The sequence below is a fragment of the Nestor notabilis genome, unplaced genomic scaffold (assembly GCF_000696875.1).
Source record: "Nestor notabilis isolate BGI_N333 unplaced genomic scaffold, ASM69687v1 scaffold20254, whole genome shotgun sequence".
In the NCBI taxonomy this organism is placed as follows: Eukaryota; Metazoa; Chordata; class Aves; order Psittaciformes; family Psittacidae; genus Nestor; species Nestor notabilis.
The window spans coordinates 2,589-22,598 of NW_009927108.1; the positions used below are offsets into that span (position 1 = coordinate 2,589).

Consider the following 20,010-nt stretch of genomic DNA (forward strand, 5'->3'; position numbering starts at 1 on the left):
TATTTTTTTAAGGTTGGACTCGATGTTCTTAAAGCTCTGTTCCAACCTAGTTGTTTCTATGATTTCCTTCTGCTGTCTTCAGTGTGAATTTGATGGAAGTCTGCATTGAGAAGTTAGGCAGGAATCATTCCAACACTGATTTGTTTTTCTGTTTGACTTTCTGGCATTTACTTTTTTTGTCTGACGAATTTCATGCAGTTTGCTGTAGCAGTATTAAAGCATTAACTCTTTACTTTCCATTATGAAATGATTTGGTAAGGGTGTGGTGTTGGTAAGGGTGTTTCAGCCTAAGCTGAAAGCAGTGTCACATGCTAGAGATTCACCCATAGAACCTCCATAGAAGAAGAAAGCTGTTAGAAAAAGGCTTGGGAATGTATTGATAGTGCATATAGCAGTACTGTAAATAATTTAAAATGTAATCACTTAACAAATATCCAACTAGTAAGATCATCTGGTGGGCCTGATTTTGTGGGATAATCCTAGTACGTATTGCTATTCAGAATTTGATTTTAAAATATAAATAACTAAATATGTTATTCCTTTATAATTTTTCTGGAAAGAACCTTTTAGCTTGATTTGCAACTGCATTTGAATACAGATTCATTCCAGACTTGCAGCAGAGAAGTAATTTTCCCCTGAAAATTACTCCTTTCTATCTGGCTGCCTCTAGCTGGTTCTTCATGCTGAAAATGGTTCTTGACAAAGTAGGGAAACTTCTGCCATTTCACTTCTTGGTCCAGGAATAACACAATGTATGTTACAAAACTCAGAGGATGCGTCTCCTAATGATGAAAACTTTTCTTATACTCTGTTTTTGATTTCTTATCTCTTTTGCTTTTTAGAATTGGCATGGAAAGTAACATACTGCGCTTTCTTGCAAAACTCATCACAGATAGTCCTATTGACAAGGATAGGAAATTGATTATTTCCTACTTCCTGAGTGATGACACTATTTCAGTTTTTGAACATGCTCAGCGAAACTCAGGTGAGATGTAGTAATGTCTTGCAGTAAGTCCCAGGTTGCCCTACTCATTTGATTAGAGTTTACGGTAAATGTGGCCAGACAGCACTAGGAGAAGCAGGGATGTGGATTTCTAAATGCAGTGGGAATGATGTCAGCAGGTCTACTGCACTAGCTTGCATAGCTGAGTGTCATAGTAATTTATAGTCTTAATCACTCAGAATAACACTCTTCATTGTATGACAGTACTTCAGAATATCCTTTGTGAATTGGAAGTTTAATGCATAGAACTTTTATTACATTTTAATTTGCAAATTTGGCCTTTAAACATTTGCTTTTGTTGTGGGTAACGTACAGGAATTGTGTTATAACTGATGATAAATAGGGACAGGAAATGTAGGACATCAAGAATGAAAGAGTAAGTCCTTTGTTTTGTGAGATTCTGTTATGGTGTTATGAAATCAATATAGCATTCATTGTATAGAAGCAGCTCATGAAAGCAAACCAGCTGTTGTATTTTTTAACATACTTTATCATTAATGATGTAGTGTTGAGCATATAAGGAATAAAGAATGCCCTGTGGTAGTGTCTGTACATGTGTATGTATACAATACTTAACTGAATTTCAAGAGCCAGACTACCAATGTTGAAGTGGCAAATGCTTTGTTACTTCTCAGTTGCTTGATCACATTTATTCCATTGCTGGAGCATGGTCACCCAGTGTTGTCATGGTTAAATTCTTTTGACCACTGTTATCTCTTGTAGACTGCCTCCAACAGAGGATTTGAAAGGTTTTGTGATTTTCAAGCATCTTTTTATTTCCTTGCAGTGTCTTGTGCATGGATGGAAGGACACAGCACTGGGAGGGGTGTCAGAAAGTCATTCTGTAACTCAGAAAGATTAGGAAGCTTTGGCTAAACATGACCCTGTTGGAGAGATTAGTGTATTTCTGTGAAGCCCACAAAACATCTGCAGGAGCAGTTTCAGAGCAGTTAACATCCAGAAGTGTTCTGGCACCTCTCAATGTGCAGTTGAAGGACTGACTCTTAAAAGCTGCTGTCAGCCTCTGATAAAACCACAGAGAGAAAAAAAAAATCAGGAAATCGCACTCTCTCAAATACAAGGGAAAAAGAGTAATAGAAGGTTTCTTTAGTTACCATATTAAGCTCTTGTGGAACTTCATGACTAGTTCTTCTGATACTGCTTAAAGTTGCCCTATATTGGATTCTTGGCACAGAGCACCTTAGAATGTTATTTGAGGTACACCCTGCAATGGTGACCAGGTCACTGTGCTCATCATTGACCTATTTGGTACTCCCAGCTCACTGTTTAGAGGAAAGACTGTCCTAGGGAGGACTGTTCACTTCCCTTTGCTTCAGGCTTTGGTGCCAGCAGTTGACTTTCTAGGGTCCAGTTATTCAGCCTAAGGACTGTATTCTTGCCATCCTACACTTAAGCCTTTACTGAAAATGATTTCTGAAGTTAATCTTTCTCAGACCTATGACACACATCACATCCATATAAAATGAATGTATGGTGAATATGTAGACCCTTCTGTATTCCTGGAGAACTTTTTCCATACCAGTGGTGCTGCTAAGTCCTTTTGACTACCCTGAACATGAGTACAGTTTTGGGAATGCCTAAGCCTTTTCAGTGCAAAGAACTTCTAATGGCATCTTTGTTTGTATCCAACTATATTAAGAATGCATAAATAGGAACCTCACCCCCAACTAGGATACAAGCAATTCTTTGGGATGTGTTTTCAAAATGTGTAGAGTACATGCTTAGGCTTCAACGAGCATTCCCAGTAAGCCCTGCTCTCCACTGCAACATCAAGATTTAGCACCGTTTATGGCAGCGGTGTCATGTCATCATTATTTCACTAGTTTCCTGCCATCCAGTGACCTGTAATTTATGCAACTTCTTTTATTACAGCTAAGTACACATACACACACATATATATATATTTATTATGTAATGCTGCTGTGAGCCTCAAAAGCAGGTCAGTTCTCCACTCATGAATGAAATGTTTGATTGGCATTCTTTATGTCCAGAGACATACAGGATGCTAAGGGTACAGCTGCACTGTTAAATTACAGAAGTCCAGGGAACAGTGTGAATCTTGGACCCCAATCACATGTATTGCCTGTTTGGTCACTCCTGGTTCACCTTTGCATCACTGCAACTAGACAAGGCTCTAGAGAGCCTGGGACCCCTCCTGGAGGATGCTTAACTCCAGAAAACTCTCCCACAAGGAAGCTGGGACAAGGCTGCACCAGGTTTGGCTTGCTGTACCCTTATCAGTCATCTGACACTGTCCCAGGAGATTTTGCACACTCAAATATTCAGGTCCTTCTAACACACCCAAGGGCTGGAATACGTAATCCTGAGTTTTATGCAGTAAAACGTCACTTTGACTGCAGCACAGCCCTCACATGCCTTCAAACAGTTTGAACACATAAAATTATAGCTGTGTCTTATGACCCCAAATTTATCACATAGCACCCAGAGCAGTCAGAGCCACACACTGTGCAGTACAAATGTGATCAGTTGGGTGCCAGGCCAGAGATTGCTTCCTGACCTTCTTTTATTTTGGGATGAAGAATATATGATGAGATTGCAGCTGGGAGCCTATTGAACGTTGCTAGTCAAACAAAATGTGTAACCAATGTGTAACTAAAATAAATAGGCAAGTTTGCACACCAACAATAACAAATGCTTTAAGATGCATATGAAAGGCAATCATCCTGTAAATGGGTTTTTAACTTCCCTGGGATGTTAAAGTGGATGGAGTAGCTGACTTTCGGAGGTGGTAGGAAGGTGAAGTGGGAGGATGTGTCTAAGAACTATCCATTGGAGAGTTTAGTGAGAACAGCCTTGAAGAGGCAGGATAAGTAGGGATTGAGGGGGAGAGGGGAAGGTAGAGCAGTATTTGGAAAGAGCCCTGGGACTGCAGAAGTTCTTGTTCCCATCTTCCTTCTTCTTTCTTCTCCCTTTCTCTTCTTTCTCTTCTCTCTCTTCTCTCTCTCTCCCTCTCATTTTAGTCATGTCTGAAGGAAAAGTGAGTGGATTTCTTTGAGATTAAGCCTGAGAAGGTTTTGCAGAGTTCAGATAAAGGCAGCGAGGGAAAAGGATCAAGGCATACAAAATGGGAGTGAAGAACATTCATATGTGAGAAAGAAAAATCTTGAAGTGGATGGGATGGGGGAAGAGTAAGCTTGAGCATGTCTTAGAGAGGGGATGTGTTAAAAGAGTAAATGATTCCCAAAATAACCATCCCTTTTGTGCACAGGTTCAAAGGGCTATTTTTGCCTTTTTATTTGCATGAATTGATGCAAATTGGCAAGTGAAAATGTTTCAAATCTCAGTCCTAGAATGGAAGTAGAATGCTCTTACTTTTGTCAGTCCAGCATGCTGAAGGTTGCAGAGGAGTACTTCACATTGTTAGTAACACTGGGAAACTGCATTTAAAATGCACAGGCCTGGACATCTTGAAACACTTTTTGAGATGGGGGTCAAAGCATGAGAACTTTGGCTCCCCATGCAGAAGAGCACATCCCCTTTTTTACTCAGTGTAAGACCAAGCCAACAGCTGTACAAACACCTGCAAAGTCTGATCTGATCTTAATGGAAGAGGGTCTTTGGTTGTCGTGTTTATTTTGTGCTTTGAGCCTGGCTTTTGTAGATTTCCATCAAAATTTCTCATCAGGTTTCAGTGTAAAATCTCTGACCTAATGAGGTATTTTGGTTGTTTTTCTTTATACCTCTTGAGATGAACTAACCCATAACATTTAAGAAACAGTTATGGAACAGAGTTATTAAGATGAATTTCCAGTCTAAGTGCACAGTTGCAGAGAAATAGAGACAAAAGTGAAATTCCAATGTTACAGAGACCAATTCTATTTAAATATTACAAAGAGCTGCCAAGATTATATAACCTGAATTTTCATATTTATTTTAATAGCTAGGTGAAAAGGAATGTGTTAAGATTAGAGTTACATTAGTGATTTGAAATGTTTTTTGAGTCAAGCTAGGTCTGACCATTACCATAGTGTATTTTTTGTCTTTTGCTTTTATAGAGCTAATGAAGCAATTAAGACAGACCTGCTCCAAACTCTGGCTTAATAAGTAGTTTGGGTTTCACATTCATTTATAATTTTGACTATAAAAGGCATCTTATTACATTGTTCATCAGCCTTTCATTGGACTTGCATCACTACCTAATATGTAAGACGTCATTAAACATTACTAAAGTATGCTTTTGGCTTGGAGGCTCAAATATGAACAGGAAACAAATCCCAGGGATTCCAGTGTTGTTGTAGGACACATATCCTGATGAAACTAAACATGTGACAGAATGTTCTCTAGAAAGCTTGGTACACGCAATGCAATCCTGTGCATGAGAACCTATTACTGGAAAGTGAAATGTTCCTTTTGGTATCTTACATACCCTTGAGTACCACATGCAGTTTCCAGTGGCATGAATAAAATCATTACAATGTGAAAAGAAATAATCTAACCAAAAGCCCTTAAAAACAAGTTAGAATTACAGTGCAGCAGAATTTGTGATCTTTGTAGGACTGTGTTATCCTAATTTGTGAAATTCTCTTTTTCTTTAACTGTTCAAGGATAATTGCCTGCATCTTGCTTTTCGAGTCTTACATTTCTCAAGGGGCAGTCCCAAGGCTGGCAATGGGGTTATGGGAATGATTTCAAGAAGCATGTTTCTGTCCCATTTAAAAGAAAATTAAAAAAAGAAAGGTGTTTGGCAGGCATTCAAGTGATACATGTCACAGAATATGCACAATATAATTGTTGCTGTGGACACTGACAGGGACAGTTCTTTTTGCTCTGAGAGGGAGGGGGAGAGTATATTATGAGACAAGAAACTCAGTGATGAAAACTAATATTTAAATACAAATAAACTGGTTTGGGAAGGTTTTTGGCTTTTCTTTTCTGTGTGTGTTTGTTTTTTTCTTCTTTTTTCCAAGTAAAGCCACAATTAATTATTAACAATTCTATTTCCATAGGGATACTTGGTGGGAAGTTCTTGGAAAGAGGTCGCATTAAGAAGCCTGGACAGGAGCTCTTTAAGAGCGAGCCATCTGAATACTTCAAGGCTCAGGATCTGTTTGTTGGAGCAAGTGTTTGTTTCCATGGTCACAACTTTCTTTTGGTGGATGCTGATGAATACACACTGAACTACATGGAGAAGCATGCAAATGAGGTGAAGCAGGCTCTTGTTATTTTCTATTATCTTTAAAGACTGTACCTTTTCTATATATTTTTCAGAATTATTTATACCCAGTTTCTTCATCCAAAGCTCACAGCCCAGTGCTCTCTGATAGCATTGGATTTAGGAGATGATAGCTATGGAGTCTAAGCTTGGCCACTCTTTACAGTCCATTTCCCTTCTACTTTCTCAGCATCCACTTCTATTGTATTAGGGTTGATAGAAGGTATGTTCTCTGCCTATTCCTTCTTGAGATTGTTTATGGACCTCTTGTTCCCAAATTGTTCTAACCTACAGATACTCTTTGTTTCCACAGCTTTCTGTGGTAGCAAGTTGAAAAGTTCACTGGCTACTACGTAAAAAATATATGATAAAAGAAGTATCTTTTATCTGTTTTAAACCAACATCTCACTAGTTTAAATGCCAATTCTAGTGTTTTGGGGTTTAGTGAAGATCTCCATTCAACCTTTTGCACTACCAGCATAATTTTGTAAATCTCAGACATTCTTCCCCCTCAGCCTTTTTTTCTGTCCTTGCAAGGGAACTGTAAGATGTGGAGACTGCAACAGTGCACAGCACTCAAGATGTGAGCACATCCAGGTTAGAGACTTACTGATTAGGCTATTTTATTCCCTGAATTGATTTTTGGGTTAATGCATATTTATCTGCCAAAATGTTTCCATTGTAATCTTAGAAATTCATATCACAGTCAGAAATTGAAGCTTATAGTTTGTAAAGAGTTTCACTCAATACATACCTTTTTGTGTTGCCTTCAGAGGGGAAAGCAACAATAAATACATGGGTTCATAGCTCATGGCGGGGCAGCAGCATGAATTGTGCCTTCAGCAGACCTTCTCCAGAGCTGCCCTTTTGCTTAGGCTTGCTGAAAGCATGCCTAGGGAAAACATCCAAGAGGGTTTATTAAGCTGTGGTTTTCTGCCCATTCGTCTGGACTTTTTGTGGGTGGAGAAGGTCCTTAATGCAAGTTTTAATCATTCAGTGTCTGCTGTCTCATCAAAGTGAGTGAACCTGCAGGACTCCCAAGACATCAGTAGGCGTAGCGCAGTCCTGAGGACTGCTGTGCCCTTGTGCTGATGAGGTGGAGGTAGGTGCAACCTGATCCTCTGCTGCCTTTGGGCCACGAATGCTGTTCTCTCAAATGAAAATAGCAGAACGGTGTGATATCTTTGTAAATTAGAGTGGCGTTAGCAGCACCTGCTTACCTGTGAATATGGAAGAAGATCTGCAAAATGCTTGTTGATGTAAAATGCTATGACTGCTAAATGCTTTAAGCAGTAAAAGGCAAAGCTCTATACATTATATTTTCTTACTGCTGGACTGTTTCTCCTCCTAGTATAATCAAACCCAAAGTTATTCTCCAACATACAGAACACATAACTGGATTATAAACGTTCTTTGGAACTGCTGTTTGCATTGATTATCTTGGATCAAAGAGGTGACATCTTAGTTTTCCAGACTGAATGATTCCATATTATTGAAATAAAATCTGCAAAATGGGAAGAAGCAACACTAAAAATGCTTCTTTAAAGTGAATTTTGAAATGTTCTTTGCACAGTTAACATTTTAAAACACCTGGTGGAGAAAAAAAATAATGTTTATTATCCCAATGATAGATATTTTATTCACATCCTTTGAATAGAGCTCCAGAAGTACAGACACACCTGGTTTGCCTCAGTTCATCAGGGGATTGCATACACAAACCGTAAGAACTTCAGCAATTATTAGGGAAAAGCAGAACTGGAAGATGGTTTGAAGAGGGAGAAACAATTTTAAGATGTCTATTTGTCAGTTATTTCTAAAATAAGACAAGAAATTTTTTTCCTTCTGAATAGACAGAGATTACCTTTCAGAAGAACACATTGGTATGTTTTCTGAAAACTGGTGAAAGAAATCCAGATGGAATGTTTTTCTTCTGGAAAATGCTATTTTGACCACATTTCTATAGGCATATGTTGATTGAGATGAAATTTTGATTGGTACTCATAGTGCAGATGGGAATTGTTTTTGCTGTCATTGGAACATTTGACACCATAAGAGATATTTGGAAAGTTTTTAATATTTTGTTTCAAAATTGTATTTATTTTGTATTTATTGTTTCAAAGTTGTATTTATTGTTTTTAAGTTATGGGCAGAAAAAATAGTGGAATCTTGTCATTTTGATTGCCACCTGTACTGAAAATAACTTTAATTCTCTAATTCTCAAACTTTTCAACACTTTCAGTTTCTTTTCCAATTTGAAGGATAAAAATGTATTTAGAAAGTGTGAATTTGCTTGTGAAACAGAACATGTGTGTTGTGCACAGTCCTACTGGTATTATCTGAGTTTGAAGACGACTCTTTCGAACAAGGCATCACTGTGTCTCCTTGGAAATGAATTCATCATCTCTGAAACAGTCCCAATTGTTCAAACTTTGTTTTCTTCTGTAGCACAAACATGAAGGTTGTTTTTACTGTCACTGAATTCAACTTAATAAACTCAGGATTAAGCTAGACAATCAAACAAAACTAGATTGTGGCTACTAGCATGTCAGCTACTTGAGAAGGGGAGAAAGTGGATGAAGAGTTCTTGCCATGCTGCTTGGACACTCAATATCTATATAGGTGTTTGGAATTTGTAGTTTAGAAAAAAAGGTGTAAAAATGACTCCTTTGATAATGTAGAGAAGGTAGGTTTTTAAACAGATGAACAATTTCTCCATCTTTAAATACTCTGCTCATTGATTCCTTCTGCTCAGTTTTTCTCAGTCTCTATTCCTTGCTTTTTCAGCAAAAAGCTTTGTGTTTTGGTTCAAACAATGTTCTTGTTTGGGAAAGGAGCAAAAAAGTTGCTGCGGTCTCTAAAACTTTTTGATTGCTGGTCCAGCTACTCCACACCACTGCCTTGCAGGGCATTGCATGCCAGGGTTGTACCTGGAGTTTTGGCATAGGCAATGATCATATTTTCTAAATCTGAGCATTTTACTTGCAACCAGTGATGTAATAATTAAACTTGGACCAATTTGTACTGCTCTGGCAGTGTCACAGAGACTTTAAATACCCTTAAAATAGTTGGTTCCTAATAAATTTTCAATCTGCTAATTCTAAGTATGTAAGACAATGTAGTCTAATACGAATGAGACTATCTGTTGGAACAGTTCATTGGAGACAATGGTGAAAAGATTAGTTTTAACTTGGTGAAATTTATTAATTGAGAATTAAGTGAGGTGCACCAACGTAAAATGAGGAACAAGTTATTGGAACTGTACTTAAAATGTGTGTGCTTCTGCTTTAGCAGAAGCTTTAGTACATCTCCTTTATGTAGCTGGAATAGTTTTCTGAGAGTGCATGATCTAATATTTTTTTGTTCAATTTTTTATAGTCTTGGCAGGAAGCAAATTTTTTTCGGTACCAAGGTTCTGTCCAAACTTCACACAGTGCTCATTTATGCATTTGAAATGAGGCAATGAAGAAACAGATAATCCTGAGCAGTTCACAGTTTCTCTGCTTCTTGACAACTCTTGTTGGTACATGCATGGTTGGTTGCATAGTGGTTTTCCCTCTAATCTATGTCTTGCTTTCCTCTGTTAAGTTCTCTGTGGCTGATGTTGGTGCCATCCTCAAGAAGCTGAAAGGTATAACCGAACCTCGTTCCCGAGAAATCAGACAGTTGTTTGCAGCCACTGACCCAGACCATAACAAGGTGATCGAGTATGACGCTTTCAGGTAAGACAGTGGGTTTTGGTATTAGTGTATAATGAAGGCACGTTCCCCAAAAATTTACAGAGCGTGACTGTTTCTTGATGCTTTCTGCATCGGTGTTACCTGACAAATGGCATACATTTGTTTTGCATTTGCTTGGAGACTGTGTGTGAAAAAGAAAGTGAATTGTAGAATCATAGAATCCATGCCCCAGAAAAAAGGAGAAATGTGATAGCTTCAAGTAAGCTGAAAAGCACAACTCAAGTCTGTCAACTTCTTATGGAGCTAGCACAGGGTGTTGTGAAGATGTCAGCAGTAATATGCACATTGAAAGATAAAGAAAAGTCCATCCTAAGAGTCAAATAAATTAGTAGCTTTGAAATTCAAGAAGGAATGTTTGAGTTTTCTCCTGAAAATGGTGTTATTTGGGGCTTTAATCATCGATTCTGGTAATGATCCAGATATGGCAACGGGCAAATGTATAGATACATGCTTAAATGCAAGCTGATTTCAGTTTATTCCACAGCCAGAATACTTGAGCATATGAACTGTGTTGGGTGGTGGTAAAGTTAATGATGTGGAATACAGGAGGAAATTTTACCTAAAAGCAATTGGTTTCCACAGTGGTCATACACGATGTATTAAGGAACTGTCACAGTGACTAAAGCATATAGGTAGGTGTGTATTGTGTGGAATGTTAGCTCTATAGGAATGTTAACCTAGGCAGAAATTGCTTCTGAAATATCTCAGAAGACATATAGATCACCAGAAGGTTCTTCCAGCAATTCAAAGTGAAAGTAGTGAGAAATTAAAACACATTGGTATTCAGAAATTAAAAATAAGTGATTAAAAGTATGATTTAAACTCAGAGGCAATGCTAATTGGTAGGTTTTGATCAAATATTTCAAGACTCAAATATTTTACTTGATAGAAGCAAGATTTTGAATTGTTAATTGCATTAGGAGGGAAAATGTTATTACTAGAGTAAGAAGGGGAGAAAATGAAAGTGTGTATCTGAAGAAACGTTATAGCACTTGGAATAGGGTTTTAATTTATATTGACAATAACTGTTTAAAATAAAATAATTACAGTTTTTATTCAGGTTATGAAATAATCATCTGCAAAACCATGTTCTTACATGCGCTACGAGCAGGTCAAAGTTCTGGAACGTTTGCATGACAAAACTGGTGGAGCACACTTTTAGGAGGGATGACTGTGCTTTTAAACAGCAAAGAAATATTTTAATTTTATCAAAAAGAGTCTCAGTTGAGTGTAAATTTAATCACAGTCATATTCTGTGCAGCTGTGATCAGCTCAGCTGTTTAATTTAGGGTAGTGCTGTTCTGCGGCTTGGAGTAGGTATGTCTAGTTGTATGGTATTGAGGCCCCTGGTTTCAGTAACAAAAATACAGTAGCCCTCTTCATGAGAAAGACAGAAAACAGGGGAACCCTGTTATAGGTGTTGTCGCATCCTCAATGCTCATCTAAGCCAGACTGAGCACCTATTAATGGCCTATATCCCTCCCGTGGTGGGACCACAGGGGATCTAACAGGAAGCATTCACATGGCCAGAGGAAGAATTTACCTCTTACGAACATTTAACTTTTGTGCTTTATAGTGAGAGTAGGTTTTGTTTCTGTTTGTTCATATTATAACCAGTAATCTAAAGGCTCTCTTCTTTTTATTGTCCATGTATCTTATAGAATGAAAGAAACATTTTTAATGACAAAGATGACAGCACTTCTTTGCATCTCTGAAAAGTCAAATATATTTTTCTGTGAATAGAATATGTATTTTTCTTTCAGTTTTGTATTTTCTTGTGTACATCACTGTTTATTTATAATCTGTCATGGCATTTCATAATTATGACTAGCTACAAATGATTATTTTTAGTACAGGCAATTATCTGTGTGATAGCTTCAACCAGCATGATAATCCTCTTATCCTAAATACAGCTAAAGCTTTACTATCCATCCTCTGAAGTTGCCTGTTCAGATTTCTTCCTTTATACCTAAGTGATTTTATGAGCTGCATTTAAAAATACACCTATAAGTATGATGTAGTGAAGCAGAATTGTAATTATACAATTTAACTACTTTCAGAACCCAAATCTATGGCACATCATCCACGAAATAAATGCATGGTGTGCAGTGAAGTTATCCCCTAAGCTATCATTAAAACTATTGAAAGCTTTGTTAAAAAGAGAAGAGAAAAATAACTAAAACATAGATGCCTGTGCATCATATGGTCCTATCCAAGCTTCTTTGTCTCATAACTTATTGGCAAGACTGTTGACTGTTAGAGACAAAGAGCCATGTGGATTTAACAAAGATGTCTATCTTCAATTCAGCTTTGGAAACAGCTGTATTAAGCATCTAATGGTTATATTTTCTTTCTCTACCAAATTCAGATTGCAATCTGTCTTATTCTTCTAGAACAAACACAAAAAAAAGTAGAACAGAAGATAACAGAGCTGTGGGAACAATTGCTGCAGCTTGTTTCTTTTAGTAGGAAGAGTTTAGATGTAATTCTGTTTGTGAATCTTGGGTCTCACTCAGTAGTCCCTAGAAATCACAAAAATAGTGCTTAATTTCCCAAATAAGACAGTAGTTTTATCTGGGGGTTTTGGTGACTTGATTGTTAACTGACTGACTTGAGGAAATGAAAGACATTTAAAATCCTGACACTAGAAAAATCTGGGCTGTGTATGGAAATCCAGTCTGTGGAAATATTCAGATGGATGCTATTTATGCTTTCAGTTTTGCCAGCCCAAGCATTTAGAGTGTGTTTACTTATCTGACAGTATTGTCCTCTTATTTGTATTTGCAGTAGTATTACTGCAGGCTCCAGTTTTGACTGGATCTCTATGCTACTACAATATAAATCATAATATTCAGTAACTGACTGAGTTTTGGTCATTGAGTCTTCATAATCTCAAGGTTTGCTACTGTCAACAACCTGTCTTCTCCTTATATTTATCGCCTGCTACTGCAAATAAAGGATTTTTTTTCATCTACTTATTACAAAAAACCCCAAACAAAACAGTAGCTGAGTCAAAGTAGACACTATACAGTGCTTAGCATCCTTTTTTGAACAGCTGTATATGTACAATTGTATTTTACAAAGGGACATCTTCATTTGAACAGGGCCGCACAAGCCTCTGAGAGGAAGCAATGAAAAATTATGTTTGTTGATAGAATTTTGTTAATTCACTGTCTTGTTGCATAAATGTGATGCCAAAATATCTCTGTTAATATTCCGTGTCAGTATGGTATCTCTGGAAAAAGGCTTCGGTCATCATTATTATGTGGTTTTGTATGTTTAGTCAACTGCTGAGGAAATGTGGACATCCTGGGAAGTTCAAGAGTTCAGGTAATTTCCATTATAAGATATCTGGATTTCAAATTTAAGTAGATACATTCTTTAAAGATCTGAATACAGCATTATATAATGAGTGCACTTGAATCCTTTTTTCTTTTCCCCATAAAACTGAGTGATTATTAACTGTTTTTAACTCATTTACTTAAATCTAATGTAGGCTATTGTTTTTGTGAACAGAAATTTGATAGTCAGTATCACTGATGGAGCGCTTTCAGACCATGAAATGGTGACTCTTGGGCGCTATTATGGTGTGAAAGATGAATATGAAATGGACCTCCACTACCTCCTTGCAGTGGCTCAAGAACAACTAAAGAAAAATAGGTTTGAGAATTTTGAACAACTAACTGCAGTGTTTCTATACAATGACCGTGAAAAGTAAGTTTCCACTATGTATCAGGAGCTCCCAGATCCTGAGATTTGGGAATCTCTGCTTGTAGACCTACGTTTCTGTTTGTTGCTGAGCAAATGATATATTGCAGCCAAAGGATATTATTTGTTAAGCCTTTCTCAGCATTTGTCAGTAGAAAGCATAGTCTTTTTGTCTCTTTTTAATTTTACTGTTGTACTTTTTATTATAGATACTGTCCTGAGCATTCTGTGACATAATCAGGTGCCCATTCACAGGCAAAACGCAGTATTATAAAACAAAGAGGAAAAATAGTTATTTAAGGGAAAAAAAGAAGGGATTTGTAGCTGAATCTTTGCATGACTCATTTGCCCTTTTTGTACCCTGGTAGCATAGATAAAGAATCACAGAGAATCAGTAAGGACATCAGTGTGGGAGAGACAGGCCACCATGTTCAATTCAAGTTTCTCGGCTTTATAGTAGCTAAATTTCATAAAACCTTGTTTTCTTTATCTCTAGCCTGATATTCTTTACGTGTTTTCCTATTTACAGCAACATTCATTTGAAGTAAATCTGGAAAATGCCTTACGTACACTTCTCCCCTTCTCTTTGTGTAGATGTGGAATGCTGCCTCATGAGATGTGCAGGACTATTTGTAAGTCCTTTAGGTTGCCACTGGCTCGTGATGATCTGCAAGCTTTATTGACCATGTAAGTTAAAAGCAGGTAGTATGACCTGCATGCATGGGTACAAATCAATGCTAAATATCTGCTGGAGACACAGGTCTTAAGAATTTGTCATTTATATAATGTTAGTCTTTTCATGATGCTGATTTTTGTTCCTATACAAAAGTGGACTTCCCTATTCATAAAATATTTAGAATCAGCTGAGGTGCAACTTCTCTTTATTTTATCCGATATGGTAGATCATCTGGATTTTGCCAGAATTCTATGGAGTGAGTCTTATGGGAATCAGCTACTAATACTTTCTCTTATCAATGAAATTTACTTTTCTTGCATTAGTTGTTCCTGTGTAAGGTAAAAACAATAATCTTATGAAATCACATTATGTGAGTTTTAACAAACATACTGAGACAAATACAATGAAATGACCTTGAGTCAAGTAGACAGCATTAGTAGTAAATAAAAGTGGTTTGCTACTCCTATTAATCTCACCTGAAATAGATATTACTGTAATTTTTAAAAAGGAAAAGGAACATTGGTATGGTTTTGCTATTTTTCCATGGTACATTTAGTTGTTTTCAAGACAAATTGCTTGGCTAGCTGTATTAATGGGAATAGAATTGAAAAGATGGGGTATTCAATGCACTTGTTTTAAAGGCTGGAATTCAGAGTAACCGGTGCTTTTTTGAACACTTGTGTCACTTTGAGTTTGGTTATCATGGCCAGATTTTCTGGTAACAGATTTAAATGCATGCCCATTGGTCTCTTCTTTCCCTTGTGTGAAATGCTTACATTAAATGCTTGATTTCAGGAGGAATTGCAAACTAAGCATCAAATAATGAAATTACTCAAGCAGAAATGTGGAATCTGTTTAAATAAAGCATCTTTGTACTGCAAGCAAGACTTCCTACTTAAATCAGTATCAAGACTGCATTAAGAAGCCTAAGGGGCTATTCTTCAAAAAGGCCCCGTTTTCAGACCAAAAGCTTTCAGAAGAGTTCCCTGCAGTAGCCAGATAGACAACTTTGGCAACTTGTTTGATGTTCAACACTGGCAGTTAGGTTACAAGCATTGGTCATCAGAACCATATCTGAATTTTAGCATTAATCTAAACCTCATTTTTCAGAACTCCCACTAAGCTGCCCAACACAAAAATTGTTGGAGGACAATTGGCATCCTGTACTGCACAAGGGGTTCTCATTGTTTCCATTTCATTAAGGCTGAAATTGAATAGATTCATGGAGAAGGGACTGGAGGCTTTTATTTATGTACTAATCCAGTACTGATGAAAAACAGACAAGCCTTGACACATCATAGGCTCCAGAGATATGTTTATTGTTTGTGAATTTATACCAGAGAAAGCTTTTGTGCGATGAACCTCTTGTCTTCTGAAGAGTGTCAGTGTAGGCAGTTAAAAAGAAAAAGCCCAGTACACTATAGTAAAAATCAGAGATAAGCTTGCAAGACAAGGAGGAGACTAAGGCTGGATTTCACTCAGCTTTAGCCAGGTACCCATGGATTAGAATTCAGCTGTTGTAGGTTCTTTTTGTAGGTGATGGAGGAAGAGACGGTTATTGCCTGTATAAGAGCTGGATTTCTAAATTACCACCCATTTGTTTTTCTTTTGTTTCTAAAGGGGCTGTGGCAATCTTTTATTGCAGATTTCTCTATGAGAAAGGTAAATGGTGTAAAGCAGGCCTCAGAAATCAGTGTGAGAAGTACTTCATAAGGTAGACTGCTATGTGTAATGTCAGTTCTAAGTTACAGTATCAGCTGCTTTGAAAGATGGCAGTTTATGTGGTGAGTCACTGCGCTGCAGGTAAGAAGGAAGACTGTCACATTCTTAATAATGTGTGCAGTTGGCACTGCTTGGTAAGTTCATTGTTTCATGAGGCTGCAGTTAGGGTTAGTGTTTGATTTTTTTGAAGTCTATTAAATAGGAATTAATTTCCAAGTAATCTGTAAATTGAAGAGTAGAGTTGTCTGAACGAGATTTAGACTTTTTCTTTCCTCTTGCTTCCTGTAGTTTTCTTCGAGATAAAAGAATCATAAACAGGCAGGTTTATTGTTAATGAAGAACAGTCTCACTCCTGGGGAGCATGCAATTCAGTGTGGGAAGTTTGTCAACAATATTCTTCCCCTAGGTTGTGTTTTTGGTTTTTTTGGGGGGAGTATGAGGAAGCATGTAATTTTGTGTCTATTGATGTGGTGGTATTCCTACTGTGCATATCTGTATTTATGAAGGAAGAAAGTGGTACAATAAAAGTTGTTGGATTGATTCCCACAAAATCAGTATATATAGCTAATGCACTAGCTGGACCCTATTCAGCTTTAAAATGATGCTAGACAATGTGATCAGATAATAGTTGAAGACTGAAGCTGTGTGTTTATTCAGCTTTGCTATCTGAGATTAGGTGGCAGAGACTTTCTGTAGGACTTAATGGTTCCATTTTGAAAGGTAATACTCTTACAGAATTTATTATTTACATTTGTAAATTATACTGCAGTGATCTATCACTTATTAAAAGCATGGGATGGGACTAGAAGTTACTGTCTAATTTTGTGGTCACCCCCAGATGACCCAAACCTTTGTTTACTGTACCCAAAGACCATTCAGTTTCCAGAGAGTAGGGAGAATTAGTACAAATACAGAGGTTTCTTAAGACCCCTTCATATTGTCTGTTGGGAGTAAATTTATATTTTTAATTGTGGGATGGTGAAATAGTAGGATTTAGGTACCCATTTTTCCACTTTATCTGAGCTGGCTTATTAAAAAGTATTTCCTTTCTCCATAAGCATTTTCTCACTTAGATTTTTAATCACTGGGCAATACAGACTTTTATTCACAATGTATTAAGCAATGTAGATTGTAGCAGTTGTTTCTGCTAGAAAACTACAGCAGTAATCATAAACATTTCTTAAAATTTATGTAGGCATAATGAACAATTACAGTTTAATAAATAAATGTTGCTGAAGTGCTTAAGTAATGAATTTTGGTTTGGTTTGGTTTGGTTTTTCTCCTGTTGTTTTTATTTACTGCAATGATAATGAGGACTTAAAAAGATCCAGTCCTTCCTCAGAGGAACAGCTGGCAGGTAAAGAAAGAAAAAAATGGAGGGAAGAAAGAATAGATGACAAGTTTACAAGTATTACATGTTGATTGTTCTCCGTTAGTTTAGTTGTTAAGTGTATGTCCCTATTTTTAAAAGTATGTCTTTTAATTTCTGTCAAAAGTGGCTGTGTAGTTCTTCATCTCTCCACAGTACTAGGGTGAGACTGTTGGATTCTGGAGGGGGGCTTGTTGTTTTGAAAAAGTGAATCCATAGTGTCTCAGATAGCAGTGCCTGATAATAATAAGCCTCCTACATGGTCATCTCAGCTCTCAAGTCACTAATAGGCCGGGCCAAGCCACTCCTGCCTGCTCAGGTTTTCCCTGGTTTGTCACTGGGTCATAATTTTTTTACCTAGTTGCCTACCTATAATGATATTTTTTTAGGGCTGACCTGTTTCTTTCACAAAGCAAACCCTTTTTTTCTGCAATAGCAAGTGTCCTTCTAGCAGGAGCAAGATTAGAAATGGTCACAGAATCTTCCTCTTGCAGTCTGTCTTCTGCTCATTACCTTTGGTGCCAGAGGCTCACTATGCTATTTGTGATGAAAAGACTCTATGCAGCATTAATATTTGTATCTTTATAAAGAAATTATTTCTGTTATTCAGTATGCTGAGGAACTCATAGTTCAATTTATAGTTGTTCAAGACATGAATAAATATATACAAAAATAGTAGCCATTACTTAATTTCTGCTGATCAGCTGCATAGACTTGTCCATGCTTGCTGTTTTAAATCTTTTCGTATGAGCAGTTTGTGACAGTTTAGGTGTATATCTATGTTACAGAAAGACTATCAAAAAGGCTGAAGAATCCCAATGTTTTTTCTAAGGTTAAAGCAGCATGATACTTCTTCTCTATTACTATTGAACTAACTTCTTAATAAATGTTATTCAAAACCAAGGAATTAGAAAAAACTCTGCATGTGTATTAACTTTTCACGTAAATGCTTGGGCTACAGATTTCTTGATGGGAAAGAAAAAATATTTGTAATTAACCTTTACTCACCAAAGCATGCTCAGGAATGGTCATAATGCAATTTAACCAGATTTTTGACATATCTGGAATATTTAATTATGGATATATTTTTAGAAGCAGAAATGTACAATTATTTTTGTAATGTCAAAGGGAAAAAAAAAAGCTCTGCAAACTATAATAGCGATGGGGGAGTAATTTCGTAGCCTGAGATCACATGCATTGGTGAAGTCATAGGGCAAAACTGAAGAGAAGCATGGCTTCAGGAGATCTTTGTTGCATCTTCTTGATAAGACAAATCTAATTTCCTTTCCAGAAGAGCACTGTCAGGTTCACTTATATTTACTCCAGCCACCAAAATGTATGACATCTTTGTTCTAATAATGCACAAATTGATAGCATCTCCTCAGTTCATCTGGATACTCTATGACAAATTGCAGGTGTGTGCTTTTAGTAGATTGATATAGTAAGTCACAGCAGGAGATCTGAAGAGTAGATTTATTTTTTTTTTTTCTTTTTTTATGGATAATTCTGGAGTAATATTTTAAGCTGGTTTCTGTAGCTATTTAAATATGGGATTTAGGAATCCCATTTCCTCTGCCCATGTTAAAATCTTTGATTATAGTTAACTTCATGCCCATGTTGTCATCTCAGTTTGCCAGTGCTGTCACATCAAAGGACTTTTCTCCTTGTTAATGTTTGTCAAAAGCAGAAGCAATGCTTTCCTTGACTTCATTGCCTTAACATGTTTAAGTAGTTACACGCCTTCAGTTGTTCTTTACTTAAAAATCCTGCTTGTACAGCTCTGCATCTTGGCAGTAGACTTAATCTTTTGACTTTTCACAATGAGGAAAATATAAATGCATATTATGGCAAAATAAAATCAATTGTCATCATACCTCAGAAATTCAAAATAATTTTTCAATGAAGTATAAGCTTTTTTTTTATTGTCTTGCTACTTCTAATGCAAAATTCCTTTCTTTTCCCAATTGCCACTTGCAGAAACAAACAAGAACCCCCTAGAAGTGGGAATGGTATTTTTCCCCAAAAGTAAGGCTTTATGAAAATGTTAACTTGCATGTGAGCTATTATAAAGAAACAAGCTGTTATAGGAGAGTTTCTCATGGCAATGTTTCAGGCTCCTTTTTAATACTAATAACAGTAGCATTCTTTTCTGACTTTGCTTTCATCTTCAGCATAACTCACTGTACTTAACATTCCAGTTTATCACTAGCATCTCTGTTTATGGCTGTCAGTGTATTTTATTATTATCTCTCCTGCTGACTATTAAATGAAAGGTGGGGAGTGGAGGAGGAGGAGGACAGGATGAGCTGCAGTTTATTGCAGTTTATTTTTGTCACTAGATTTATTTCTGCTCTTCTCTGGTACTGTTTTCCAAGTTTGTGTGGTAAACTGTCTTTTCAAGTACCTTCATGCTTAGTTTTTACGAGAACCCTCTACAGTGGTTGAAGGGTTTTGAGGCCCATGTTTTGTGCAGTGCTATTTCTCTAAGAACAAGATAAAATGATTTTCTAAAAGACTTGTTTCCTGGTGATGATCTTGCTCCTTGTCTCACCAGATTACAGGGCAGAATTGTTTAACCTGGTGTTTCCTGCTGCAAATAGG

The 20,010-nt window shown here is 36.9% G+C and overlaps 1 protein-coding gene across 1 annotated transcript in view; it reads left to right on the top strand.

Moving 5' to 3' along the window:
* Positions 1–20,010, top strand: part of LOC104405257 (EF-hand domain-containing family member C2-like) — a gene marked incomplete at its 5' end in the record, with an annotated part of 26,191 nt that overhangs the window by 2,463 nt on the left and 3,718 nt on the right. Inside the window, 5 exons of the mRNA XM_010013910.1 lie at positions 843–985; positions 5,992–6,188; positions 9,783–9,916; positions 13,451–13,648; positions 14,237–14,329. Of these exons, the coding sequence (XP_010012212.1) occupies positions 843–985; positions 5,992–6,188; positions 9,783–9,916; positions 13,451–13,648; positions 14,237–14,329 (765 nt within the window). The remainder of the gene's footprint in view (positions 1–842; positions 986–5,991; positions 6,189–9,782; positions 9,917–13,450; positions 13,649–14,236; positions 14,330–20,010) is intronic.